At 37.2% G+C, this 26854-nt stretch overlaps 1 protein-coding gene across 1 annotated transcript; it reads right to left on the reverse strand.

Moving 5' to 3' along the window:
• Window positions 1-1045: 1045 nt before the first annotated feature.
• On the reverse strand, window positions 1046-16246 carry LOC121427357 (2-aminomuconic semialdehyde dehydrogenase-like). Its single transcript, XM_041623712.1, has 9 exons — window positions 15925-16246; window positions 12458-12658; window positions 11309-11517; window positions 7508-7674; window positions 7140-7315; window positions 5260-5431; window positions 4614-4727; window positions 3234-3329; window positions 1046-2780 (listed from the first exon to the last, which is right to left on the reverse strand). The coding sequence occupies exons 1-9, from the start codon at window positions 16092-16094 to the stop codon at window positions 2634-2636; spliced, it is 1452 nt and encodes a 483-aa protein (XP_041479646.1). The 5' UTR covers window positions 16095-16246; the 3' UTR covers window positions 1046-2633.
• Between the last annotated feature and the right edge of the window lie 10608 nt (window positions 16247-26854).

The following is a 26854-nucleotide window of genomic DNA, read 5'->3' on the forward strand; positions in this document are numbered from 1 at the left end:
TTTCCAATCTAGTTGTTTCTAGAGCAAATATACTTAGCAAGCAAGCCATGAAAAAGTATGAAACATGTTGTGTTCAGTAGCTTTCCATTGGTGTATAATTCATCAAATTAGTTTTCACTACTAATAGGGTTAGGTCGGTTAAGCTGGGTTTAATCCATCATGGCAATTTCAGAGCTAAGTATTAAAAGTTTATCATTACAAACTCATATAAAGTGCATGTATGTTGTCATCAATTGCAGCACAGCCTTTTCTTTGAATTCCAAATATAAAAGCATAAGCTCATTTAGCTGCACAGATCTCTACCTTCTCTTTACAACTTAATCTTACTCAGTTCTAACAAAACAGATATCTAATTTCTTTATACATATTAACATAAGCTTTCCTCGTGCTTAAATACATAAATCTCTAACTTCTATAACACACTAACATAAACTCACATATTTCTAACTACACAAATTTACAAATTCTTGTAACATATCCAAATAAGCTCACTCAGTTCTGGCTAAATGAATCTATAAATCTCTATTATAATAATAGCTAATTTTATGTAGCGCTTTTCCCAGAATGGCCCTAAGCGCTTTACAGCATATTATTACCCTGGCCTTAGGATTAATTTCAATATCGCCAAAGTGCACAGTTTCCACTCCCTGGGGAGCATTCCTTGCAGCCAAATAATGGAGCTGGCAAATTCAAACTTACAATAACTTTCGCATCCTACCAGGTACCCATTTAGCGCTTGGGTCAAGAGTGGCAAAGTGTGGATTAACGCCTTGCCAAAGGACGCTAGACCGCGGTGGGATTCAAACACATGACCCTCTGATTACAAGGCAAGAGTCAGAACCACTACACCACGGCTCTTCCACACTTTTTATCCATCAAAATAAGCTTACTAAGTTCTAACTGAAGATTACTGAACATAAGCCTAGGTCCCCTACATATATTATAGGCCCGGTCCCACTGCCCGATGATAACAAAACGTATGCATAAAGGAAACAGAAAATGAGCATGATATTTGGTGGTGGTGCCATCTGTTTTCATCCACTCCAGAAATGGGCAAAATTGGCGAAAAATGTGAGAAAAAAGAACAGATCGATCAGAAGAATATAGAATAAAAAGCAGATGGAGTGGATTACAGCTCCAAGGGGTTACTGGGGATAATTGCGAAGCAGACGCATAGTGGAAAGAGTGGATACATAGCGGATGAAGTGGATGCATAAAATACATAGAAAATAAAGGGGATGCTGCTCCGTAGATATAAAGGGATACAGCACATAAGCAGTCAGCATAATTCAGAAAGAAGTGCTGGCCGACTACATCTCAGTGGGGGGGGGGGCACATTTTCCCCGAGGAAAAATTTGTCAAGCAAAAAAAAGGGTTTAAACCAAAAAAAATCATGTGGCACCCTCCATGCATACTGCATGTTTCTTTATGTGGTTCCACAGGCCAGGTGCCAGAGAGTCAGTGCCACCTGGGTCCAGGTTGAAGCTATATAGGCTTGGTCAACCTGTATCTCAGATGCTCTACATAGTTCTTTAAGATATGGCTGGTGTGATCCTCATGAAGTGATGGAATGCAGGTGGATCTTCATTCCTCAGCTCCACCATCAACTCATCATACAGTCCAAACTCCATGCTTCTCCATCCTAAGACCCAGACAGCTATTGGACGTCTCCTCCTTATGTCAAAAACTTTATACAGTCTGAACAGGTTGTGATTCTGCTGTTGAATGAGTGCAGCTATCATACAGACTCTTTGATCATCCATGGTGGAGAACAATTGATGATGTTGAGGAGAGTGGAGATCAAGGGTGATGAGGTTTGTAAAGCATGGCTGCTCGAATCTTACGGAGACCCAGCAGATGATTTTCTCCCCCATATTATACAATGCTGGGTGTCGTTTTGAATACTTTATATGAGATGCATACACTTACATCCTTTCTATTTCCATGCCACTAACAATGTATAGATGTTCCATGTACCTATCTTTCTTCCCTCTTTTTGTTTTCAGCTGCAGTGGATGTGAGTTGGGAGGATACGATGGGAGTTTAACAGATAATGGACATGCAACATTCATTGCTCATATATGTCGCGGATTTACATCGTGCACAGAAGAACATCCATGCTTGATGTATAAAGCATATAAAACACATATGCAACAAGTACACAACTGATGCATTGCGTTTTTGAACGGATGGCAATAGTTTTTTACGTTTTACATCCTCTCTGCATTAGTTTGTGCAGTGGTACCGGGCCTCAACATGCACGTCGAATATACAACCTCATTATGTTAACAATCACTCACTGCAAACTTCTTAACTTTGCTTAATACATAGACTTGCCTATATGTAATTCAAACTCCAAAGATCCCTTTTGTACATATATTAACATAATCACGCCCAGATGAAACAAAACAAATATATAACGTTTCTAAATATATTAGCATATATCGTTCATCAAGTCTTGACTAAAACAGATCCCCAATTTCAGGTAAAGTGAACTTGGTTAATGGTTCATCAATAACAGCCTTCCTCATGCAGCGATAAATATGCCAAAATACAAAATGCAAACATCATGGATCTTTGGAGAGAACGACAAGATGCTTTGTTTATGAATAAAGACATTGGCAGATCATCATTCAGTACTTGATACAGATACACTTGGCTTCCGTGAAGAATTCAATGGAATCATTGACTCCTTCTCGACCTATCCCAGAAGCCTTCATCCCTCCGAAAGGCATGTTGAGATCACGTACCATCCAGCAATTGACCCAGACAGTTCCAACCTGCAAGACAGGCAGATGATATTCAATTCATTTATTGATTTCATAAAATGCAAAGCAGATATATGCAATAAAATGTGGATACACATATTCATTCATTGTATCCTTGTATAAAAAAAAATACAATAATGAAACCACTCAAAAAACAATACATGTCAGACAATTGCTTTATGCTATGTATCATCAATTATAGTTACTACGCAATACCAAACCATTATTTAAAAAACCTCTAAATAGCCCCAAAATTACAAATTGTATTTATTAATGCATTGTCATAAATAACTTATTTCCTTTAGAAAATGAATGAACACTTCCTTTGTGAGCAACGCCTTGCATTCCATTCAAGGAGTATTATATCGGAATATTAATTAATCAGCTTATAATGAATTTTTCAGTAAAAATGTTCAGAACCCTGTTGAGAGTAGCTGATTTCAAATGGAATTTTCAGACACTGACCTGTAGTCTCTGAGAAACATGATGTGTTCTTCTAACATCATTGGTCCACACACAAGCCGAGAGTCCAAATTTCACAGAGTTTGCCTTTTCAATTGCCTGTAAAGTAATGACAAAAAGTGTAAAACAACAACAGCAGCAGCAGCAGCAACACAATAACAAACAACAACCATGATAATAATTGCTTGTTTTCTCAAGCACATAGATACTTTTTTCTTATGTGTTATGCGCTATACAAAAACTGACCATTATTATTATCATTATTAATATTATTATTACTATTATTATTATTATCATTATTATTATTATTATCATTATTATAATTATTATTATTATTATTATTATTATAAAATTATAATAGCTAAATTTATATCTGTCATAATAGAAATCTGAACAGGTGATTGGTCTAAACCCTGTCGTGTGATTTGTCCATGAGGCATGAACCAATATCACAAAATTGCAAAAATGCCATGAATCCAGAATTTGATGTCACAAGCCAGGAAATAGTACCCCAAGCCGTAAATGGGTCAAAAACTATAGCTTAATAGGGGGGGGGGGTGCATATACACATGCAATGATCAATCACATCCACCTTTTCTAAGATCTTATTAATAATTTCTCACTCGAAAACCGGATCTTTAGAGTTATTCATTCCATAAAATTATGTTGTACTTAATAATAATACTGATGACGGATATAAACCTGATATATACAGACTCTGATCAGGGGTCAAGTAAAACTATGGTCCCCTCATTGAAGCCAATGCAACCATTTTCCTTCAGGGCTGTGCCCCTCAGGTAAAGTCTCATTCCAGCATCACTTCAGGAACGATAGTTCCAACCACCTCCTCTAGCGGCTGTACATATTTGTTCTTTATAACATTTTTGACAGAGGATATAAAGTGCTATTTCATCTTCTTCTAATAATTTCATGTCCAACAAACCATCCCCAGTTGGAATCCATTGTGGCATAACTGACTTTGATTTACTACTGAGCATACCACTGATTTCATCAAAGAAAAAGTATCTATAAAAGTTTTGAGTAATGGATTCAAGGACCCATTCATACAATTCATAAAAACATTGTGATATAAGTCTTCTTGTCAACTAGATTGATTTAATTCATAGGCTGATTCCTGATGGTCCTTTTTTTCACATTTCATACAAGTGTTTATGAAAAGGAACCCAGAAATTAAAGCCCAAACAGTTGACGAAAAAGAAACATTTCTGTCATTCCCACTATTAAACTTCAATGGAATATCATTGGGACTTGCAAGAGATATCCATTTATAAGATATGTGTTTAAGCAGTAATTTAGCTTGCAAGAAAAGACATAAGGGATGATATGGAAACATTGTTATCTTAGATCTAGCAGGCAACTTACATCTTCTTCTGTGGTGAAAGGAGCGATACATACAACAGGGCCAAAGATCTCTTCCTGCATGCACCTGCTATTGGGTCCTAGTCCTGTAATTACCGTAGGTAACATGTAATAACCCTAGCAAGGAGGAAAATTGAAATTCATACATACATTAATTTCCATATGATAGTTATGTTAAACAATACCTTTAAAACTAAAAATATGCAAATAATTGATCTATGTTGTCCATTCCCACCCCCCCCCCTAAGTACTTCTGTGTAAGATCTTGTATCAATAGATATAGGTGACAACTTTTTGACATGCTTTCTAAACTTCTATGTGTACTGACTTTACTGAAATTTACCAACTCATATTTTGTTACTAGTATTCATCTCTTGTACATGAACTGTGCATTTTGCGGGGCTTAATCATGGCTACCAAGATTGCGATTCCTTCATTTCCTTGATTTATTGTAAATGTGCAGGGGCCGCGGAAGCGGGTGTGCTTCAGCCCCCCCCCCCAACTTTTTTCCAAAACTGTGTACAAAAACATAAAAATGACCATATGATTGTGATTTTTTGCATGGTCTGCCCCCCCCCCCCCACTTTGAAGACCGTTCCACGGCCCCTGATGTGTACTTACAGTGACAATAGAGAAATATTTTTCTTACATTTTCATATTTTTGTGGAAGACAAATCTCATCCACCCCTTCACCACAATGGATCATGCCACCTTCTTCTACAGATAGTGCAACATAACCTTTAACCTTATTAAGGTGTTCCTTGCTGATGAGGGCACCAAGTTTAGAGGATGCTTCTGAGGGAGGACCAACCAACATATTTCTAGAAAGACAAAAATACCATCAATTAGATTTAGTTATAGAAGGCAAGTTGCATATAAAATTCACAAAGATGGTTGTGAAACTGGATTTGAAATTATGCTTATTGAAGCTTTCATGGTTTATGCATGAAAGATTACCAGCCTTGTCCAGACACGGACAAAGCCGGATTTAGCCTATAATCTAGGCAGAGGCTGCAGTTATTGTCTTTGCAGTTATGCTGAATGCAAGAGATACGTCTGATCTGGCAAAGACTACACATTGCCTATACACTCCTGTCTTGCTTTGGATGTTGTTTTTTTATTATCGACTTTGAAATGATGCCAGTTTTTCGTACGAAAAATTCTCATGCATATGTATGAGAAGAAATAAATCTAACCAATCAGAAATACGTTGGAAAGAAGAAGGTAATGCATATAAGTCACATGACATGACGTCACTTTCTTCATCCACAAGAAACTTCTGCGAGAGTTTTGATTATGCTGTCGATAAACTCTGCATTCCTCGTGGAAATTCAGAGACCTTTAAGAATCTGCCATTCGTAGCATTATTGAAACGGGAGGGATGTGGAGAAAGCGAAATCTACCAGACAATCCCTCTAGGTAACGATATATTCGCTGTTATGATCTCAAGTCGTTGGCACACGACAGCAATACAGGTACCGGTACGGATCCCGGTACCACAACACGTCAAACAACGAGATGAATACATTAATATTGATTGGGCAGACAGGAGTCTATATAGGCGGTGTAATGCGTAGTCTTTGCCAGATCAGTCGTATCTTTTGCATTCAGCATAACAGCAAACACAACAACTACAGCCTCCGTCTAGATGTTAGGCTAAGCCGGATTAGACATGATACCATTTCGGGGGCCATATTGTTTTTTAAAAATACCAGGCCTCCTAAAACTATTGTATCTAACCTGGCTTGATCTACACCTGATGTCAGTTGAGAAAATAAAACTGATTACAAAATTGCAGCAAAAATCAGGCACAGCAAATGATGTTCAAAGAACAAAAATAATCTGTTCTTTGAAGAGTAAAATAATCTATTAGACATTGCTAATAGCACTGCTGTTACAATAATGAATAAGGAGTCTAGCATTTATAGAGGATCATCATAACGTGATACTACACAGCAAAAAGGTAGATATGTTCATACACTGCCAACTATCAGCCTACCACTATATCATCGTGTGTCTGAAAGGACATTCCTACGTAATATAAACCAGTATTAGGCCCGGGGGGGGGGGGCACTCACATATATTGGTGGTACAGGGATGTGCCGCTTTGATGACCCCCTATTCAGACCTAATTTTCAGTTCTCTAGATACTCCAAATGACAAAAGTTCCATTCAGAAACCGCCCTGCCCAGCTCGAAAGACCCGTTACAAAACATCTCAGTTCCCTAGGCCTGCCAAAATTGTCCAGCGCGAGCACCATATGCGAGAGCTGCACGCATGGCTTCACAACTCCCTCAGCTAGCGCATAGCAGCTCCATACATGCACAGCGCTAGCATGCACCGTACCTACTGTACCATGAGCCCATTCCGTAGACCCTGTTTTTCACATTGCCCAGTATATATTTAGTTCCCAAGACCCCATATTTTACCCTGGTGGTCAGTTCCTTAGACCAGGGACGTGAGAGGGAGACCCCCACTTCCCATCAAAATATTATTTGAGAGGCCCCCCCCCCCCCGTATTAGGCTTACCTTGCAGAATTTACATATTTGTTGACAAAGTTCTCAAAGATGCTTTCTTGCACAAAGATCCTACTCATACACAGACAGATTTCACCCTGGTTCATGAAGCCTGACTTCACCATCGTTGGGATGACCTCATCAAGATCTACATCATCAAACACCAAGGCAGCATTCTTACCTCCAAGCTAAAACAAAACAAACAACAAAAAATGATCAAAAATAAAACCAGATCACAAAACATAAGAGTATGTAAGTTTGTTAATTTGTGCATAGATAAAGATCAATTGTAAGAACACCTGTACAGAGCAGAATAGATATATACATGATTATTTTTTAAGGAAAGTCTGTGGACTTTGCATTATCACACAGTTCTATACCTCAAGAGATAATTTTTTACAGAGGGGTGAGGCTAGGGCCATAATCTTCTTTCCTGTTTCAGTACCACCAGTGAAGGAAACAAGAGGAACATCAGGATGTTCAACGATTGCTGACCCTGCTTCAGGTCCATCACCAAAGACCATGTTGACGACACCGTTGGGTAGACCTAATTAATAATAAAGATAAGGAAGAAAACTCTTATTATTCATACAATATTCTAGTTGATTCCTCGCGTAGTAACAAGCTTCAAGGGGGTGTTTCACAAAAGCAATGATTCAAGCTACATGCATGGTTTTACAATTAATGGCTCGTGCATCACTCAAATGTCAGCAAAAGTTTTAACGAAGCCTGACCCTTGTTCTGTTCCCATGGGAGGAGAAAGTGTATACTTTGTATGAGTGCAGGGGCGTAACAGGGGTCGGTGTGCGAAGGGGGGGGGGCAAGAGCCAAAAATTTCCAGGTGATATTATGGTATGAACAGGCAGTGGCCATAATGAGGAAAAAAATTGTGGGGGCCAGCATTTATTACTTTTTTTCAAGTTATGAGTGAGCGAAGCAAGCAAAAATTTTGACATTTTCATTACAAAAATCCAATTTTGTAAAAGAATTTAACATAATATTCAGAAAATATTATATATTTCACCCTTCTCTCTTTCCTTTTCTCTTTTTTTTGTATATTCGCCACTGTGAATAGAATTTTTTAAATGATTGTGTGCAATCATTAGAGCAAAGCTTTATGCAGCAGTAGCATAATGAGTAAAAAAAGATGGGGCACAGTATGGCGTGTGTGGCAAAAAGTTGCTTAATATAAGTCCTGAGAGAGTGAAGCGAGTGAGAAAAAATCTTTTTGAGAATCTAATTTTGAGATGGATTTTGACATCTTTATTCAGACAATAACATCATATCTTACACTTTTCCTTTGCTTTTCTTTCCTCCTTTTTTTTCTAGGTTGTAGAACTTTTGGGGTCCACTGTAACATAACCTGCATCTATGAAACAGGGAAGAGACGTTTACACACAACGCACTGTCATCTGCCCGGGGTGGACTCGAACCCATGATCTTTGGTTCAACAGGCAGACACTTTGGCTTTACCGACTGAGCCAACTTCGCTTATGTGATAAACTTTTACATTATATTCAGCAAAAAAGATATTTCATAGTTTTCCATTCTTTTCATTTTGTTGCCTCCTTTATTTTCTTTTATTTCCCCTTGGCTGTGAAACCATCCCCCCCTCATATGCCAGTGCTTCAATGTAAAGCTTAATGCAGGAAGGGTACATATAGGGGCCCGTTATAGAGCCCTATGATGGTTATAAATGAAGATCCCCTACTCCATGGGGTCTGGGGTAGGTCCCGGTATCTTTGGAGACTTAATCAAAGTAAACACTAAGAGGTTTTTTACAGTAACTCTTGCTAGTGTAAAGCTTTACTTAGGTAGGGACAATATAAGTATAATAGGGGGATATGTCTAGCGGCTCTAGCCTTTGGCTAAGGATTTTTTGTTGTCCTGATTGCAGCCGGCCGTCAGTGCATATAATTTAACAAGTTTAGATCTTTTGATTTACTGCCCTTTCTTACTAATAATGCTAATGCACTAGAATTTTGAATGATTTGTTCGTTCTCACGTGTTCTCCTTTCCTTCCCTTTCCCACTTTCCTTCCGTTTTCTCTCTTTTTTTATAGTTTTCTTTTTACTTTTTCCCTTTCCTTTTTTCCCCTTTGTTTTTGCCTCCTTTTCTTCCATTCCCTTTCTTTCTTTCTCTCTTTTTTCCTTTTCCATTTTTAAAAATATTTTCCCAGTGAAATCCCCCCCCCCCCGCCTGTTACGCCACTGTACGCATGCAAGCCAGAATCAAATTTATAGCCTGTGAAGGGTATTATCGTTATTTTTATTGATACAAATATTTTATTCATTCATTATTATTATTATATTATAATGGGCAAGTCCAAGAATACGCGCGCATTATGTATGGGACATTTCAGATGCTGGAATGACCTGAAAAATAATGTTAAGGGACTTTTATTAAATACCATCATGATGGTTGATATCTAGAAGAATAATCATGTAAAATATAGTGAAATATGATCTTGACCGTTAAGAGAGAAAACATGTACCGTAAGTATGGGACGCAGAAAAAGGGCAATTTTTTTCAAGCTGAGAATACTCTGAAAGTATTTCATTTGAAAACTTGTAACTCAGTGTTATAAAAGATGCAACACTCCGGTATATTGACAGCAAGTTTCATGTAATAAGGCAAAACCCTCTAATTAAACAAATTAATAACATGCTACGTATGGGACAGTAAAGTGTGGGACATTTTGTCCCCATAAAAGAATGTACACACTTTTTTCCATGATTTTAAAAATTCAGATAATTTCAAAAATAGAAATAACTCACTGTAAAGGATATTAATCATTTCAACATTTTTTTTCATGGTTTCAAGAATTTTTTACGTATTTCTATTGTTTTTCATGTTTACCATATTTCAATTTTCACTATTTTTTCAGTTTCAATTATGTTTATTAGTCAATATTTATAACAAAGGTGAATAAATAAATCACTTTTTGAACTCTTGTTTTTCTCCACTGACTTCGTACACAAATTTCATATTTGATTCCCTATTGAATTTGTGTACAAATTATAAAATTTAAATGAAATATTTACCTGAAACTTTTTGTGGTATATCACTTTAATACTCAATAAATTAGAACTTCCTAGAGATGCAACAATACAAGTAATGTATTCTTGGAAATAACTTAAAAGAACGACCTCAAAATGTTACATGTACATATGGGACATTCTTTGGACAAGACCTAATTGGGATATTAAATTAGATGACACCACTTTTTCTCAAAAAAAGTAACAAGATGTTGGGGGTCCATGTCCCACCTATGATTAAATCTCACAAGTTTTGTTTTGATTTTCTACAAGTTTTTATAATTTTCCCATACCTAACACCCATTTTGCCAATTATGCAAACTAGGTGTCCCATTTTTGCATAAATTAGCATATTACCAAATTTTTCTTAATGAAATTTTAAAATTCAACATTTTGGCTTTTAAATTTAAGATAACTTCTTGAAATAGAGATGAAATTTTAACTTCTAGTTTAACTTCTAGGATGACCTTTTCTTGGACTTGCCCTAATATTATCATCATCAGAGCCTCAATTATAGTTTAAAAATTATCTCTTACAATGTGCGTCAATAGAAAAATTGATAATGTAAAGAGAATGAACAAGAATCGAAAGCTCACATATGTATCTATAGTTTTTGTGTTGCAAAATGAATAAGAAACCTACATGGCTTCCATATTCCAGTAGTTTGTAAAGTCATGAGTAACTTTATGAATAGCTTTGTGAAACATCCCCTAGTCAATAAAGAACTGACATTGTACTGTCATAAGTGGTGACGTACATGTAAGAAATACAAATACATGGGACTCACAACACAATAGTCATTGATTATAGACCACACTATATAATCGACCCTGGATGCCACATTTGGCTTCCAATAGTTAAACCACAAATTTAGACCATGGTTTAAGTTAAACCAGGGGGGCGTTTCATGAACGGACTTGTCGGACGTTTTATCCGACAAGTCCTGTTTTATCCGACAGTTACTATAGTAACAGTGCTTCTCAACCAATCAGAATCCAGGAAAGTTGTCAGATCTGACAACTATTCGGACAAAAATATTGATGAAACGCCCCCCCCCCCCCCCCCCCCCCCACAGCTCAGAATACTGACCCTCAGTTTATTCAGACCACATCATTTTTAGCCTGAGGTACCCCTTTTACAAACCTGCTTTCACCAAGAGTTTGGCAATCATCCATGAGGTCACTGAAGTCATCTCGCTAGGCTTACAAACACAGGTGTTTCCATAAGCAATGCAGGGTGCAATTTTGAATGTCAGTAGATAGAGGGGAAGATTCCATGGACTGATCAAACCCGCTACTCCAATAGGCATATGCATGGTGTAGTTAGTTGCTCCAACATCAAGTATGGTAGAACTAGGACAGAATGAAAAATGGATTTCATTAAAATACAAATATGGATCTTGTTGAGGTGCAGTGGGGGATGGGGGCGGGGGGTGGGGAGGGGTATAGGGTGGGCGACAAGGACAGGAGATGGAGAGGAGATAGGGGAAGGGGACCGGGGGGGGGGGGTGGGCACAAATGGAATGGAGAGAAGAGGGGAGGGGATAGTGGAGGGTTAGGGGTGAGGTGACTCAGGTGAGAGGGGGCTGGGGAAGAGTAAAAGGATGGGAGGGGGATGTGGAAAGAGGATGGAAGGGAGACAGCTAGGAGAGGCCAGCCTGAGATAGGGAAAGGCAAAATGGATGGGAGGATGGGGAAGGTGGTGGTAAGAGAGGGTGGAGTGAAGGATAAGGAAAGAGAAGGAGAGCTTAAGGGCCAAAGGGATGAAAACGGAGGACAGAGCAGAGAGAGGGGGGAAGGGGCAGTGCCGCAGTGGGGGATGCGAGGAGAGTGGTTGACTGGGGTAGTCGAAGGTTTTTACTTTCAGGTCTTGTGAAAAGTTCTTTTCAAGTTTAATTTGTTCCCTCAAACAGTTTTTTTTTAATTATTACAAGAATATATAAGACATACATGCACAAGTTTGAAATGATGATCATTCAAATACGATAGTTCATTGGTTATCCCAAGAAAAATGATTTTTCAGCCTTATAACTTGCTTATTATTGTTCCTTTCTTTACATGCATACATGTAAATTTGTCAAGTTGACACTGATCCCTTACAGGATTCCTCTTGAGGGTAAGATATTTTGCATGACCTCTGTGAACTTTGACCTTGATTTTTTTGGTTTTTAATGCCATGTATGAGCAAAGTTTGAAGTTGTCCATCCAATAGTGAATAGGGTTGAAAAATTATTTTGTACTTCCCCTCATTTTTAATTGTTTTCTTTTGATATGACTAAAGTTGGTTTCCTACCTGTTCCTGGTGTGGAGAATAGATGATGCATAGAAACGGAAGTTGTGCACAGCTCTTGGAATGTCCACCGCCCTCGCCAGCCAGACAGGTTTACCTTGGTCCTTTGACTCCATCTTTGCAAGCTCATCAAGATTTTCTTCAATGAGATCAGCTATTTTGTTCATCACCTTTGCTCGCTCCGATGGACTTTTGGACGACCATCTATGAAGGATTTTGGATAGAAATGTATATCATGGTTTTAAAAAAAAATTCACTTCAATATATTCTCGGTAGGTCAAAATCATAATCGGGGGGGGGGGGGGGGAGGGGGGTAAAAGTACAGTATTATCAATTTGTTCCACAGGTTTAGTAATTTCTCCAATTCAATCATTGGGTGGTGTGTATTGGGAAATGAGTAATCAAATACTGAAATATCAGTTGAATGAACTATTTATTAACTAAACACTGCATGCCAATTGGATAAAACATTATAAGATTACAAATATAATAAGTAAATATTTGAACGCATCTTTCTCAAGTGAAAAACAGATATCAATATTGACGACATGTTGGCCTACTTGTAGATATACTACAAAGCAAATACAAGTCATATAGGCCTATTCATTCTCCTTGCTGCCAATATCAAAGGTCATTTTAAATACATTAGACCTACTTACTGTGACACTGACAGCTATTCAGTGCGTATAAAACAAACGGGACAGATTTGAAAAATAGGTGCTCTGAAGTCTTATCTTTCAAACGCAATTAAAAAAATTTAGCTTCGTTTATGCTTGAGGGAACAAGGAATGTTTTTGTCTGGGGTTAAAAAGGAGGCTTGCACTAAAATGGCATAAAATGATAATGACGAACGGACTTCTTGCTAATCAGTGGACTTCCTCTTAACCTTTTCATTATCTTTGCCATAGTTTTTGAATTATACAGTCAAAATTTATTTTCAAATCTGTTTATTTGCTTGAATTGTTCTGTTGTTCTTTTTAATATGTTCTTTTAGCTTTGAAAAATCTTTCTTTAAGCAGAATCAAACCCTTTTCAACCAAAGTATGGGAGAGCATGTATTTTTTTTTCAAATCCTTTCATTGTGTGCTACAAAGGCTATGTTGCCTTTAAACATTGGCATACATGTTGGCTCGAAATCACCAATTTTGAGGCTAACCGGAAGATGGATATGGAGCGAAATCAGGGTGTTAAGTAAGAAATTAAGCTTTCGTTCTTTTTAAATGCCATTTCAACATATATTTTTTTACAATAAATATGCATTTTTCTCCCAACTTTGCCACTCTTGAGTATCCGAGCGAGTTTTGTACCTTGAGGTTCGGGTAGGTGCACTCATTCTATGAACAAGGTTATGATATATGTGGAGCATAGTGTAGCGGTAGTGAAGTGGAGTGGAGCTTGCACGAACATCACTTGAGGTAGCCAAAATGTGTCTAACAAAAAAGTCTGATGCTATAGCGTTGTGTGTTAGCGTGCCTCACCACTGACTATTCAGTGCAGGTGAGAATGCAGTTGGAAAACACTACGTCCATCGGAAAGGACGCAAATGTTGGTCCCATGTGGCGTGTATATGAGAGTCACAACCTATGCATTTACACCAGTGTACACTATTCGTCAAAGAGTGTCCCCCCGGTGTATTGCACCTGTCGGTCCCGGCAAAATTCAGGTCAAGTTAAGTATCCGATGTGTTATGTATATGCCCAGGAGAGCCCTGCATCATTCATTTACATCCAGATCCAGACATGAATATCACTTGGTCTTGGATAAAACTTTCCTATTGAGTGCTTGCCGACTGACCATAACTGTAGGGCCATTCCGTGCTTTTAGGAACTGGTCAGAAAATAGAATTTGTACCTCCTTTCACCACGATATGTAAAGAAACTTCACTTCGGCGATTTTGAAAAAAATTGATGCAAAATACTTTGTTTTCGATGCGAAGCTCCCACACAACTGGTTCCCTCTTTCCTCATGCGATATTTATCGGGCTCCGATTGCCACATTTGGATGGACAAGTTTTCAGATGATATCGACAATTCTGCGGAATTATATTTTTGTAATTATATCCATCTACCCCGCATTTCCTTGCTCTCCATGACCACTCTGCCACTTTCAAAATGTTGACAAATTTTTTTTTACAATTTGATTCACTAAATAAATCACAAACAAGGTATATATGGGGATGAATCACTTTAATAAACTCTATATCTACTCGTGAAATTTATTTCGTCAGAATCATCACTGACGAAATCTCATTGGCAATCTCTCTGTCTACTCTTCAAAATGGGAACCATCTAATTAAATTCTCCTGAATTATAAATGCTGGTTCCCATTTGCACGAGTAGATAGACAGTTTATTAATCAGATTTATTTCGTCAGAGAATCATCACTAACAAAATAAATTTCATTGGCAATCTCTTTATATATCTACTCTTCAAAATGGGAACCACCTAAGAAAATTCTCCTGAATTATAAATGCTGGTTCCCATTTTCACGAGTAGATAAAGACAGTTTATTAATCAGATTTATTTCGTCAGAGAATCATCACTAACGAAATAAATCTCATTGGCAATCTCTCTTTATATCTACTCTTCAAAATGGGAACCAACTAAGAAAATTCTGAATTATATGCTGGTTCCCATTTTCACGAGTAGATAAAGACAGTTTATTAGTGAGATTTATTTCGTCAGAGAATCATCACTGACGAAAAACCTCATTATCTGTCTTTATATCTGCTCTTCAAATTGGGAACCAGCAATGGTCATGACGGTAAATTCTCCTGAATTGTAGTGGTTCCCATGTTCACAAGTAGGTAAAGGCAGTTTACAATAGAAAATGATCTCGTCAGAATCATCACTGACAAAATAAATCTCATTAGTAATCTGTCTTCATCTACTCGCTGAAATGGGAACCAGCGTGTACAACTCTATTTTCTACACTGATTCCCATTTTAGCGAGTAGATTAAACCGAAGTCTCTATCATTTGACAAAGTTGAGCAGCAGCCAACGAAATACGTCGTGTACTCTCTTAGAGTTTCAACCGCTTCGTGAGACAACTGATCAACCAACTCTACTAGATTAAACTAGTTTACTATACTCGTTGAAATGGGAACCAGCGCGTACAACTCTATGGAAAACTCCCCATACAGTTGTACACGCTGGTTCCCATTTTACCAAGTAAACTCGCTCAAATGGTAACCAGCGTGTACAACACTATATAGGGAGTTTTCTACACTGGTTCCCATTTTAGTAACAAAATCAATCTTTCTGATCTAAGCTCTTCGAAGGATTAGATTTATTTAGAATCAGCGTGCATGCAGCTGCGGTGAAGCAGTGAGCAAGCTCGTAAAGGTAGGTGGGTCATAACTTGTCATGAAAAAGTGTCCTGTGGAAATAAGGAACTGGTTCCCAATTTCACGTGCATACAGCAGACCAAGCCCAATCCAATCATGTCAATGTCAGATACATGTACTTACATCGGAAATGCACGTTTGGCTGCCGCTACTGCTAAATCAACCTCATGCTTTCCACTGGCTGGGATTCTAGCCCAAACCTCTCCTACTGATGGATCATAGCTGTCCAGAAACCTGGAGGCTGGCATAAACTCTCCGTCGATGAAATTTTCTACGGTACTAATTTCTGTCATTTTGCGACGTTTTCCCTTGTCGTTGATATCCGTTGTCACAACCAAAATACAGCACAGATTCCTCGCCTCTTTTTTACGTTTCTGCACAGATCAGTAGTTTCTGCCAACGCTATACTTGTTGCGCTCCAATTATTACAGAAGGAACAGTACCACGTACGTCTGAACTAAACTTCTGTCTAAAGACGGCTTGTAAGTTGTATTGTGATAAACGATCGACATGACGCAGTCAGCGATATGTAGCGCGAAATAATAACAGTTCAGTGATCAATATAGTACGCCATCAATTCCCTGGAATATGATTGGACGAATTTGGAGGTGTGTCAAGGGCGTGAAGCGGGGCGTTTCATGGGGGGGGGGGTCAGCTATGACCTCGGGCTCTGACAACTTTTCTTGATTTTGATCGGCTGAGAAGCACTAAATACTATGTGGTAATTGTCGGGTGAAATGGGATTTGAAGTGACATTGTTCCGTACGTTTAAAGTCCGTTTACCTTGAACGAACGAGGCCGGCTTCAGGGCTCAGAACAATGCAGAAAATCGTTGAACTGCTATTCCCAATAGTTATGACATTTCAAAGTTTCGCTTATTTTTAACAAAATAGTTATATGAACGAGCCAGTTACATCCAAATGAGAGAGTCGATGATGTCACTCACTATTTCTTTTGTATTTTTATTGTCTGAATTATACATTATTTCAATTTTTACGAATTTGACGATTAGGACCTCCTTGCCTGAAGCACAAAATGTTAAAATAATGGAATTCCACGTGTTCAGGGAGGAATGAAACTTCATTTCACATGACAATGACGAGAAAAAAAATCATATTTCATATAATAAAATACAAAAGATAAAATGAGTGAGTGATGTCATTAGTTCCTCATTTGCATACCGACCAGGATGTGCATATAACTGTTTTGTGAAATGAAGCGAAACTTTAAAATGCCATAATTTTCTTATTTTACCTCCGATTTTGATGACATTTTCAGTGTTATGCTTGTTGAATTTTTTTCTCTTTTTATTCAAATCAAGTTTTTGTTGGGGTGGACTTGTTCTTTAAGCTTGATTGTCAAAATCTAGGCTATCAGCTAGCGCTGAGCGCTCGCATTTTAATTGGTGAGTACGTAATGTATACCCTCTTAAAAGCACAATTAAAATTTGTAATGTGAAAATGCCGTTAAAACAGAAGTGTGCCCACCCCCCCCCCCCTTGCAAGTGAAGATTTTTTTTTTTCGTTGAAGAAATAGGCAATATCCTTAATTTGGGGTTAAAACTTTTTTTCCTTTGTCAAATTTTTCCTCGGGAAGATGTGCCCCCCTTTTGGAAAATCTTGGGATCCGCCTCCGCAGTTAATCAAAAACTTTCGGCTCGCGATTTGCGCTCACATTAATTGGTAAAATATATTTACCCATGCATCCTGTTCATAATTATTTACAAAAGTGCCTAAAATGTCCAGTTTCAGGCCTTAATATCAACAAATTTCATTTCATTTCTCATTAGACTTATTAGATTAAAAAATAGATAATAACATTTTGTTGTCTCTTTTTTTCAGAAAGGAATATCGACAAGTTTTATCTCGCATTTAGGAAGGAAATGTGAATAGGCCTATAGATATCATTTTCATATGATGACAAAATGTCCTTAGAACATGTAGAATGTCCCGGTCCAAGGTCAGTTAATAATCAAAATACCAGCTCACGCTTTGCGCTCGCATCATTTATCAAATGCTATCCACATGTTTCATATACTGTGCTTTTTTTTTAAAGTTCTTAAACTGACCCTATTTCAGATCGGAATATCAAACATTTTCAGCTCGCGCTCGCATGATTGATTTCTATGATTTAAAATGTATTCAGAGTGCCCAGATTCTAGATCTAAATCTAAAGCACGCGAATGCATTTTATTGAGACAGAGTTCAATGACATGTTGAGATACACAGCTTGTTCATTATTTAAAACAAGCTAAAACTATCAAGTTTCAGGTGAGAATATCGAAAATTTTGTGCTCGCGCTCCGTATAGGAGATACCAAATTGCCAATCCTTTTCATGATTCGCAAAACATAAATAGAGTGTCCCGTTATTAGGTCTGAAATCTCCTTTTTCCCGCTCGCATCAATAATTGTTTAATTATTAAATGAAATTTTCAAAAAAAAATTAGCTCGAGTTGGCGCGCCCGCACTATTTAAATAGGGCTTATGAGATTAATGTATATTTATTTTCCTTTATAAGAACAAAGCTGAAAAGTGACTGTAGGACTACCCCTTCAAAGAAACAAACAAAAACAACTTTGAGCGGCCGATCGGGAAAAATATGGGTGAACCCCCCCCCCCCATGGCGAAAACTAGATCCGCCCCTGTATAGTAGCCACCTGCATATGACTGAACCGATTCCAATGGAGGCAGATTGTGTATAAAAGGACCTGTCAATAGCAGCCACTGCATATAGGCGGCCTCTATGCAGGTTTCAGTGTCGGTCTCGGGTCGGTCTATAATTGATTTGAATCGTCTTAAATAGAACAGTTACCTTTCAAAGGTCTCAATGCGCGTTAGGAAAATGAAGGGAGAAAAGATTCTTTAAAAAAATGCGTGGATTGGGAAATCTATAAGGTAGTGTTATTTTCTTTTTGATATTAGGTAATAAGGCTGTGGATGACTTTCGGAGTATGGTTCCATGACATTAGCTCCGGGAGGATATCAGCTCGAACATTGCAGCTTCCGGGCAGGATAGGCCTCCATCATAATTTATACTGTCATGATTGTTAAGGCAGTGGCGTAACTACTGGGGGGATGAGAGAAAGAGGGAGAAAGAAAGAGAGACATGGTGAGAATTCAATTCAATTTCAATTCGATTCATTTATTTCCTCTTTCAATCTTTTCACATTTACAATGATAGTTCAATGTATAATACAATAATCCCATGAAGTCGAAAGGGAAGGAGACAAACTAAAAAGCAGAGATCGTATGGTGAACGCCCCCTTTAATAAGTACATTTTATGAATAAAAATAAGATAAAATAAAGAAATAAATAAGAGAATATATTATGAATAAAAAATAGACAAAACTTAAAATAAAAATAAATAAATATTAATAAAAAATAAATGATTCAGTTATACAATGTATACAGAAATCATAATTAGATTAAAACGGGGCAATATAAAAAAAAAAAAAATTCTGATAATTTGATGAAAAAAAAATTTGCATAGGGCCTATGTGTGCAGGGGCGGTCATCCTGGGGAGGGCACAATTCCCACCCCCCCCCCACACACACACTTTTTGAAGCACTGAAAAGTGCCCTTTTTACGCAAGAAAATGCCCCCTCACGAACGTGTTCTGTACCCCATTCACCTGAAAAGGACCCGTTTGATGTGGTCACGAGTTCCCCTTTAGAACAAGAAAAACAAAATTCTAATGTTATATGTTACTTCTCAAGGGAAAAAAATGTAATAATGCGTGCGTTTAGTTTCATGAGTCATGTGATAAACAGTGGCGTACAGTGGCTCTTGCCCCCCCCCAAAAAAAAAAAATAAAAAAATGACGATTGATAAAAAAAGAGAAAGGAAAGAAAAAGAAAGAGGGATTGGTGAAATGTAATGTCATTTTCTGAATGTTATGTCAAAATCTATCACAAAATTGGATTTTCTTTATAAAAATGTTTTTAAAAATTGCTCTCTCTCTCTCAACTTCTTATAAATTCATCATGATAGGCCTATGACATATCTAGCCGTCTCAAATTTTGGCTCATTGCGCCACTGTAAATAAGTCATTTGTTCTAAGATGGTGCCCTTTTTCCCTGTGCCCCGCCCCCTCCACTTTCAAATTCGTTCCGCCGCCCCTGTCTGTGTGTATGGTGACAAGACTCCTGCGACAATTTTTGCTCCGAGCTTAATTTTTTTAAGATGTAGGGTAAGGTTCTGGGGTTAGCTGTCCACGAAGCCGGAGTTGGCGAGACCTAGTCTAGATAAGAAGCACTGAAAAGTAGGAAATCCCTACATCATAGTGGTCCTCTCTCTCTCTCTCTTCACTTTCTCATAAAATAGAAAGGACTAAAGTGGGCACCTACTGACCTATTACCGACATAGTTTTACTTTCACTCCTTCTTTTAAATCAAATTCACCCTACTCAACTTACCTTTATACTCTTGTAATCACATTCTTCAAATTCTCCTGATATCCAAAATGTATAAATGACTCGTTTATGATTTTAGACTGATGCCGAGGTGTGAACCTGGAAACAAATTCCGTTTATTAAAATAAAATGTTATGTTCGTTACAGTGGTGGATCCAGGTGCCCGTGTCCGTGCCCCCCCCCCCCCTTGAGAGACATAATCATTTTTAATGTAAATATGCCGTAAGAGTGTCCCCTCCCTTTAAAATGAGGACCCTTTTGTCAACATTTTCCGAATTTTCTGCTTGTCAACATTTTCCGAGGACAAAATGACCTTCACTGTCAAGTGATTTTTTTTGCAAGACAAAATTTCGTCGGGAAAATACTCTCCCCCTGGAAAATTCTGGATCCGCCCCTGGTTCTTTACATTATTTTTGTCTTCAAGTACAAACTAATTGAACTATACATGTATAGTAAAACTAAATATACCCTAATTGCACTTACATATCTTAAGACTGAGGTTATGTTGCACAGTATCTTTTAAAAAAGAAACCAAACGTTGGAAATATTAGGAATATATATTTGCTGTTCATTATTTATCTACTTATCTATTTGTTGGGGAAAATAATCACTGCTGGTATCCTTCATTTATTTAACTTCATACATAATAATCAAAGTCCTTTTATGTAGGGAAATAGTTCTTCTGCATTTGAAACTCCCCATTCCGTAAACAAAAATCATGTCAAAAACAAGATACTAATTAGTCATTTTATTGTTATTTTATATAATAAAAATGATAATAGTGATTTATTATTATTACTATTAAGAAGAAGGAAAAAGAAGGAGAGGAAGAAGAGAAAAAAAGGGAATATGTATGCCAGGCGCGCGTGTGTGTGTGGTGGGGGCAGGCGCGTACGCAAGGGGGGGGGTTTCGGGGGTTCAAACCCCCCCTTTTCGTTTCCTTTTTTTTTGCTTGTCTCCCCAGAGGTCGGTCTGGTCAAGGAGTTATCGGGCAAGAGCCTGATAACTCCTTGGTCTGGTTACGGACAGTTCCCTTACCCAATAATGTATATGACAGCAATAATGAACAGAATCTCATGTTTCCGACGAAAAACACAGAAAAAAATTCCGCTCGCTTCGCTCGCTCCATTTTATTATATCTTTTATTTCCGCATGTCGCCGACATGATCACGGTATCGCCATTAACAAGGCCATACATGATTATCATGATGTATACTTATGAATACTAGTGAACCAAGACAAAGACATACGTTTTCTTACAAAATATGTTTTACCAATATGAAAACCAAAATGACAGAAAACGCTAAAATGTCGGTTAGCTCGCTCCGCTCGCTCGTAATAATTTATGAAATTCCATAAGTATCTAGTCTCCTGTTCAAGGCCGTATTATGAGTGTTACGAATAGAAGGACATGTAGCATCGACCAATACTTGATTTACTAACAAACTATTGACAAGAAATGTATGTTTTGACGGGAAAACGCGAAAATTTCGGCTCGCTCACTCCGCTCGCTCGTAATCATTTATGAAATTTCTTAAGTTTCTAGTCTCTTGATCAAGGCCATATCATGAGACTTACGAGCAGAAGGACATGTATCATCAACTAATATGTAATCATTACCAACAAGCTATTGAGAAGAATTGTATGTTTTGACGGAAAAACGCAAACATTTCGGCTCACTTGCTCCGCTCGCTCGTAATTATTCATGACATTTCTCAAGTTTCTAGTGTTCTGATCAAGGCCATATCCAGACGCGTAGCCAGGGGGGCAGTCGCCCCCCCCCAAACGTCCCCAAAAAGAAAAAAAAGAAGGGAAAAAGGAGAGGAGAAAAGGAAAAGGGAAGGAAGGAAAGGGAAGAAAGGTAGCTTTGTGTTTTTTCTATTTATTCTTTATTTTTTTCTCAAAAGAGAAACTCCTTCACTCTTCTTGCTTTAAATTCATATATGAATTTTGCTTCCGCGCTGCGCGCGGTTAAATGACAATATTGAAGTTCTCCATTGTTCCCCCACCTTTTCTCTAACCCTGTTTTTCCACCTCAGCTATGTGCTTCTTGCCAGTTAAAGTTAAAATTGTATACATAAGGGCATGAATTTGAGTAAGGTTAGGCCGAAGTAAATGTATGAAGTTATCTTTTTTTTTCAATTGATCGAGCAACTTCTGGTCTGGTCGGTTCCGAGCGGGTAAAATCTTTATATCAGTTTCTGCCGTCACCTCCATAAAGTCAGCTTCTCCCGCTTTTCAGCTCATTACTATAAACAACCATAATTTGGGGGCAAACAGGTTCCTAATTTAAAAAGAGGAAGGTATGGAATTCGTGTCGTATTAAATAAAAAAAAGTACATTTTTTTTTATCAAATTGTATTAAACTTCATGTCATTTCCCTGTATACATTCATCTCCTGTCCTGTTTTGCGCCCTCAGTTTGAAATTTTGAATGACACTTAAGTTTCTTTATATTCAAAATGAAGCGCTTCAGGATAAGTCAAAAAAAAATAATCATCCTTTATTATATAGATAGATAATTTCAATAAATCACAGAAGTTTCAACTTGATGCGCACTATTTTCCTTGTAATGAAGTTCAATAATCTTAGAAAATCAATTGAATTAGAGACGATTGGGTATTAGAGATATCTACATTTGATGAAACGTCCGCCCTTTGAAATTTCAGAGTTTCATTGCTCAACGCGGGGAGGAATATCTTCCTCTATCAATCTTCTCCTCTGTTTTGCGAGTTAAAAATATGCACTGATGCTAAATTGTTTGTAATCAAATCTGATCTTTCCAAAGAAAGTTTCAATATATCTTTGAGAATACCCTTTTCTCGGGACCCTTTTTATGGCAAGAAAAATTGATAAATCACTTTAGCTTCCGCGCTTCGCGCGGAGTTATTATCATTTTAATTTCCTCCATTGTATACCTCTTTTGTGCGTTTACAATCACTTTTGAAAACAAGGTTCAAAATCGCAATATAGTCAACCGAATTGGAGGTAATAGAGACAAGAGAAACGGCTCCTTTTCATTTTAATTTATGAAACACTAAAAGCTTCGCGCTTCGCGCGGGAGGGGGAACTCCCCCTCCCTGCACCCACCCCCTAGGGAGCGCGCTTCGCGCACTCTGTAAGTGTTGGCACGCCGCGCTTCGCGTGCATTTACCGCCCCCTCCAAAATGAAATCCTGGCTACGCGGTTGGCCATATCATGAGTGCTACGATCCGAAGGACATGTAGCATCGACTATGATACCATGAAACTATTGACAAAAAGGTTATGTTTTCAACGCAAAAACGAGAACATTTCTGCTCGCTCGCGGGTCTTGACCGCACTGTTACATACCCATCCCCACTTAAATGTTATTGTCTTATTTGCAGCGCTGAAAAAAAAAATCATCACCTCCCCCCCGCTCCTCACTTTTTAGAGACTGGGCGGGAGATTTAAAAAAAAAAATCAGTTCGAAACCCCCCCCCTTACAAAAATCCTGCGTACGCGCCTGGGTGGGGGTTACAGGGGTTTACCCCCCCCCCCTTAAAAAACTTTTTTTTTGCTTGTCAAATTTTCATTCAACTCCAAACTCTCCCCTTTAAAAAAATCCTGCTTACGCTACTGATGCGTATTGAAAGACAATGATAGTTATGTGTCGTTTTGAACTTCTATTCTTCTCAGTTTTTCAATATTCATCTATTTTTTATCACATCATAATCAGCAAATAAAAATAATCACAAATATTGATACATTTTGTTTTGTTTATTTACAGCTTCAAAGATCAAAATGATTACTTAAAGCATGACACATCACCTAGATATGTTTGGCACAATAAAAAGATTGTCTAAATATATGGCTTGCTGATTGTACAATATTATATTATGAACAAAAAGTAGATTATTAACATAAACTTAAGAATACGATAAGCTACGACAGAAATCGACAAACCATAATAACAGAAATAAAATCAAAGATAGAAATTTTAAAAAGCAAACAAACCTATGAATCAATAACTAGAAGAACGTATGTTATGAAGTGACATCCAAACAAGAACTCAAAATCAAGTACAATTTTTGTGTAATAAAAAAATCATATTTTATCTAGACTGAAACAGAAGATTTTTACAGAAGAAAAATTTTTAAAACAGATTTGCCAGAAAGAAATAACCAAATCATTCTGTAAATTGTTATAGCATGAAAGATCTTCTATAATTTTACAGAACAGTTCTGTTTTTAAGGGGAAAACAGTGTTATTATATATAATTCTGTATAAAGGTTACATACACTAAATGCCAATTTTCTGTAAGTTTACACAAATGCATGTAAGATTACATTGTAGTAAAATTGCAAATGTTCTTGAGACGAGACTATGCTGCAGGAATTTCTGTTTGCTTTAAGTATAAATTTTCTTAAAGTCACTTGAGAAAACTACTTAAGATGTAATATCCATACCACGTTAGGTTACAAGGTTTCATATTTGTAATAAAACAGATGTGTGTAACTTATCATGTGGGACTTGAGCAGCTTCTGTAAACTTCAAACAACATAATTTCACAGAACATCTTAAAATGATGTGGCAGGGATCTGATTGATCCTTGCTATCTCTTAATCTAAACTCAATTAAACGTGCCATTTTGGGTGCTCATTCGCTCATCTCGATTACCCGAATCAGTGTAGAACGAGTAATATTATGTTATTTGTGAGTGAATCAAATAATTCATTCAAATACATAACAATTCAAATTGAAAACGCAATCGGTTTAATTGCAAAATAACAATGATCTTTGGCAACTTCACCCCAGTCTACTCTCACAGAGTCATTTAAATTAAACAATTATGGTCATTGATGAATCACACTTAGTTCTCAACGCACTGGAAAATATACCTCGAAATCAGTCGCAGGTATGTTCAACGATGTCATCATGTTTAGCTTTGCTGACATAGTTATGAAGAATGATTAAGCCGTAGACATTCTTAAGATTATTTTTACAAGAACCATAATTATTTTGATGCCACGAAGGTCGAGTCGATGCCTTCTAGTTATGTGCATATCATCGAATACGTAGTTTTTTTTTACAATATTAACAATATCAAGACATATAGACATATAGGAACAGTTTTTATATTCATTATTGGTATTTTGGTATTTTGCTGATACCCTGTACATTTTAAATTACTAAGTGCTTCAGATCTGGATTTTTGTCATACTAAATTTGCATACACTCTAAAAACACTTGAGTAAAATTGGGTTAGAAAGGGAGCATACATATTTGGTGTTTAAACCCCATGTTGGGCTATTTCAACGCAACATTGGGTAAAATATTAAGTAACTTCTTACCCAGCCAGCATGCATGTTCCAATTTTTACCCAATATTGGGTAAACATTTTCTTAGAGTGTAATTTCGATCAACAATCTAAATAATGACTTCAATGATAATGAAAGAGACACGTTGGTGCCATGTATCTCTGACTAGAATGTAGGAGGAAACTCAGGAAAAGGGATTATGAATTTAAAAAAAACAATCACAATAAAGCCTCTATCATGAACACGATGCATAAGTTTTGTCAACTATAAACAAATGGAATTAAGATTACCAAACATAACCTAATCTACTATCAGTTTTCCAGGATTTAAGTTCTGCGCATATAATCCGTGCTTCTTTCACCCCATAGCCTAATTGACGGTGACTCGGTGACCATCATAATTATGATCAAAATAGACTAATATTGAGATATTATTATTCACATGACATTGACATCCGCATTTTAGTGAATTCATTACAACCGATGAATAACCATCTATTCGTAGGTCCATGCATATACCAACTAGTTTTAACCCCCTCCGCAAAAAAAAATTGCGGGAAAAGATTATGTATCCGCAGGGACGGCTGCATATATTTGTATACAAGAGGAGGTCATCGTACGTTACGACTTTGTAAAAAGCAAGGGGAGGGGGTTTCACTGCAAAAAAAATAAAAAAATAAACCAGTAAGAAGAACATTGGGAATCTGGCCTCAAACAATGGTAAAACTCGAAAGAAACGTCATAAAACTCCTTATTGCTGGCTGACATTGTGCTTTAATTACGAGAGGCTTTTATTGCGGTTACAAAAGAAGATTTGTACCCCTGTAGAGCAAGGGTTAAAGGGATGCTCCGGGCTGAGAATATTTATATCTAAATAAAAAGAGTAAAATTCACAAAGCCAAATGCTGAAAATTTCATCAAAATCGGATAACAAATAACAAAGTTATTAAATTCAAATTTTAGCAATATTTTGTGAAAACAGTTGTCATGAATATTCATTAGGTGGGTTGATGATGTCACATCCCTACATTCCCTTTTCTTATGTTGTTACATAAAATCATTATTGTGTAATTTTTTTTCACATAAAACATGACAATGATGAGTCTCCACTATGATTAATAAGTTGCAGCAATAAATAACTAATGTACTTAATCAATTGACAATCCAATTGTTTTAGTTCTTGGTAGAAACATTTTGAATAAACCTTATTTCATATAATAAACACAAAAGAACAAGTGGGGATATGACTACATCAGCCCACCTGATGAATTTTCATAAAGACATGCCTGGAACTGCTTCACCAGAATAATGCAAATGTTTTAAAATTCGATAACTTCAATATTTGTTATCGGATTTTGATC

This window comes from Lytechinus variegatus, chromosome 1 (genome assembly GCF_018143015.1).
Source record: "Lytechinus variegatus isolate NC3 chromosome 1, Lvar_3.0, whole genome shotgun sequence".
Taxonomy (NCBI): Eukaryota; Metazoa; Echinodermata; class Echinoidea; order Temnopleuroida; family Toxopneustidae; genus Lytechinus; species Lytechinus variegatus.

Excerpts from the sequence above, each read along its gene's own strand:
- LOC121427357 (XM_041623712.1), bottom strand. The coding sequence starts at position 16,094 with ATGACAGAAATTAGTACCGTAGAAAATTTCATCGACGGAGAGTTTATG. Across the intron at positions 7,675-11,308 it reads CAAACTCTTGGTGAAAGCAG|GTCTACCCAACGGTGTCGTC; the intron begins GTTTGTAAAAGG and ends ATTATTAATTAG. Across the intron at positions 5,432-7,139 it reads AAATATGTAAATTCTGCAAG|AAATATGTTGGTTGGTCCTC; the intron begins GTAAGCCTAATA and ends TTGTCTTTCTAG.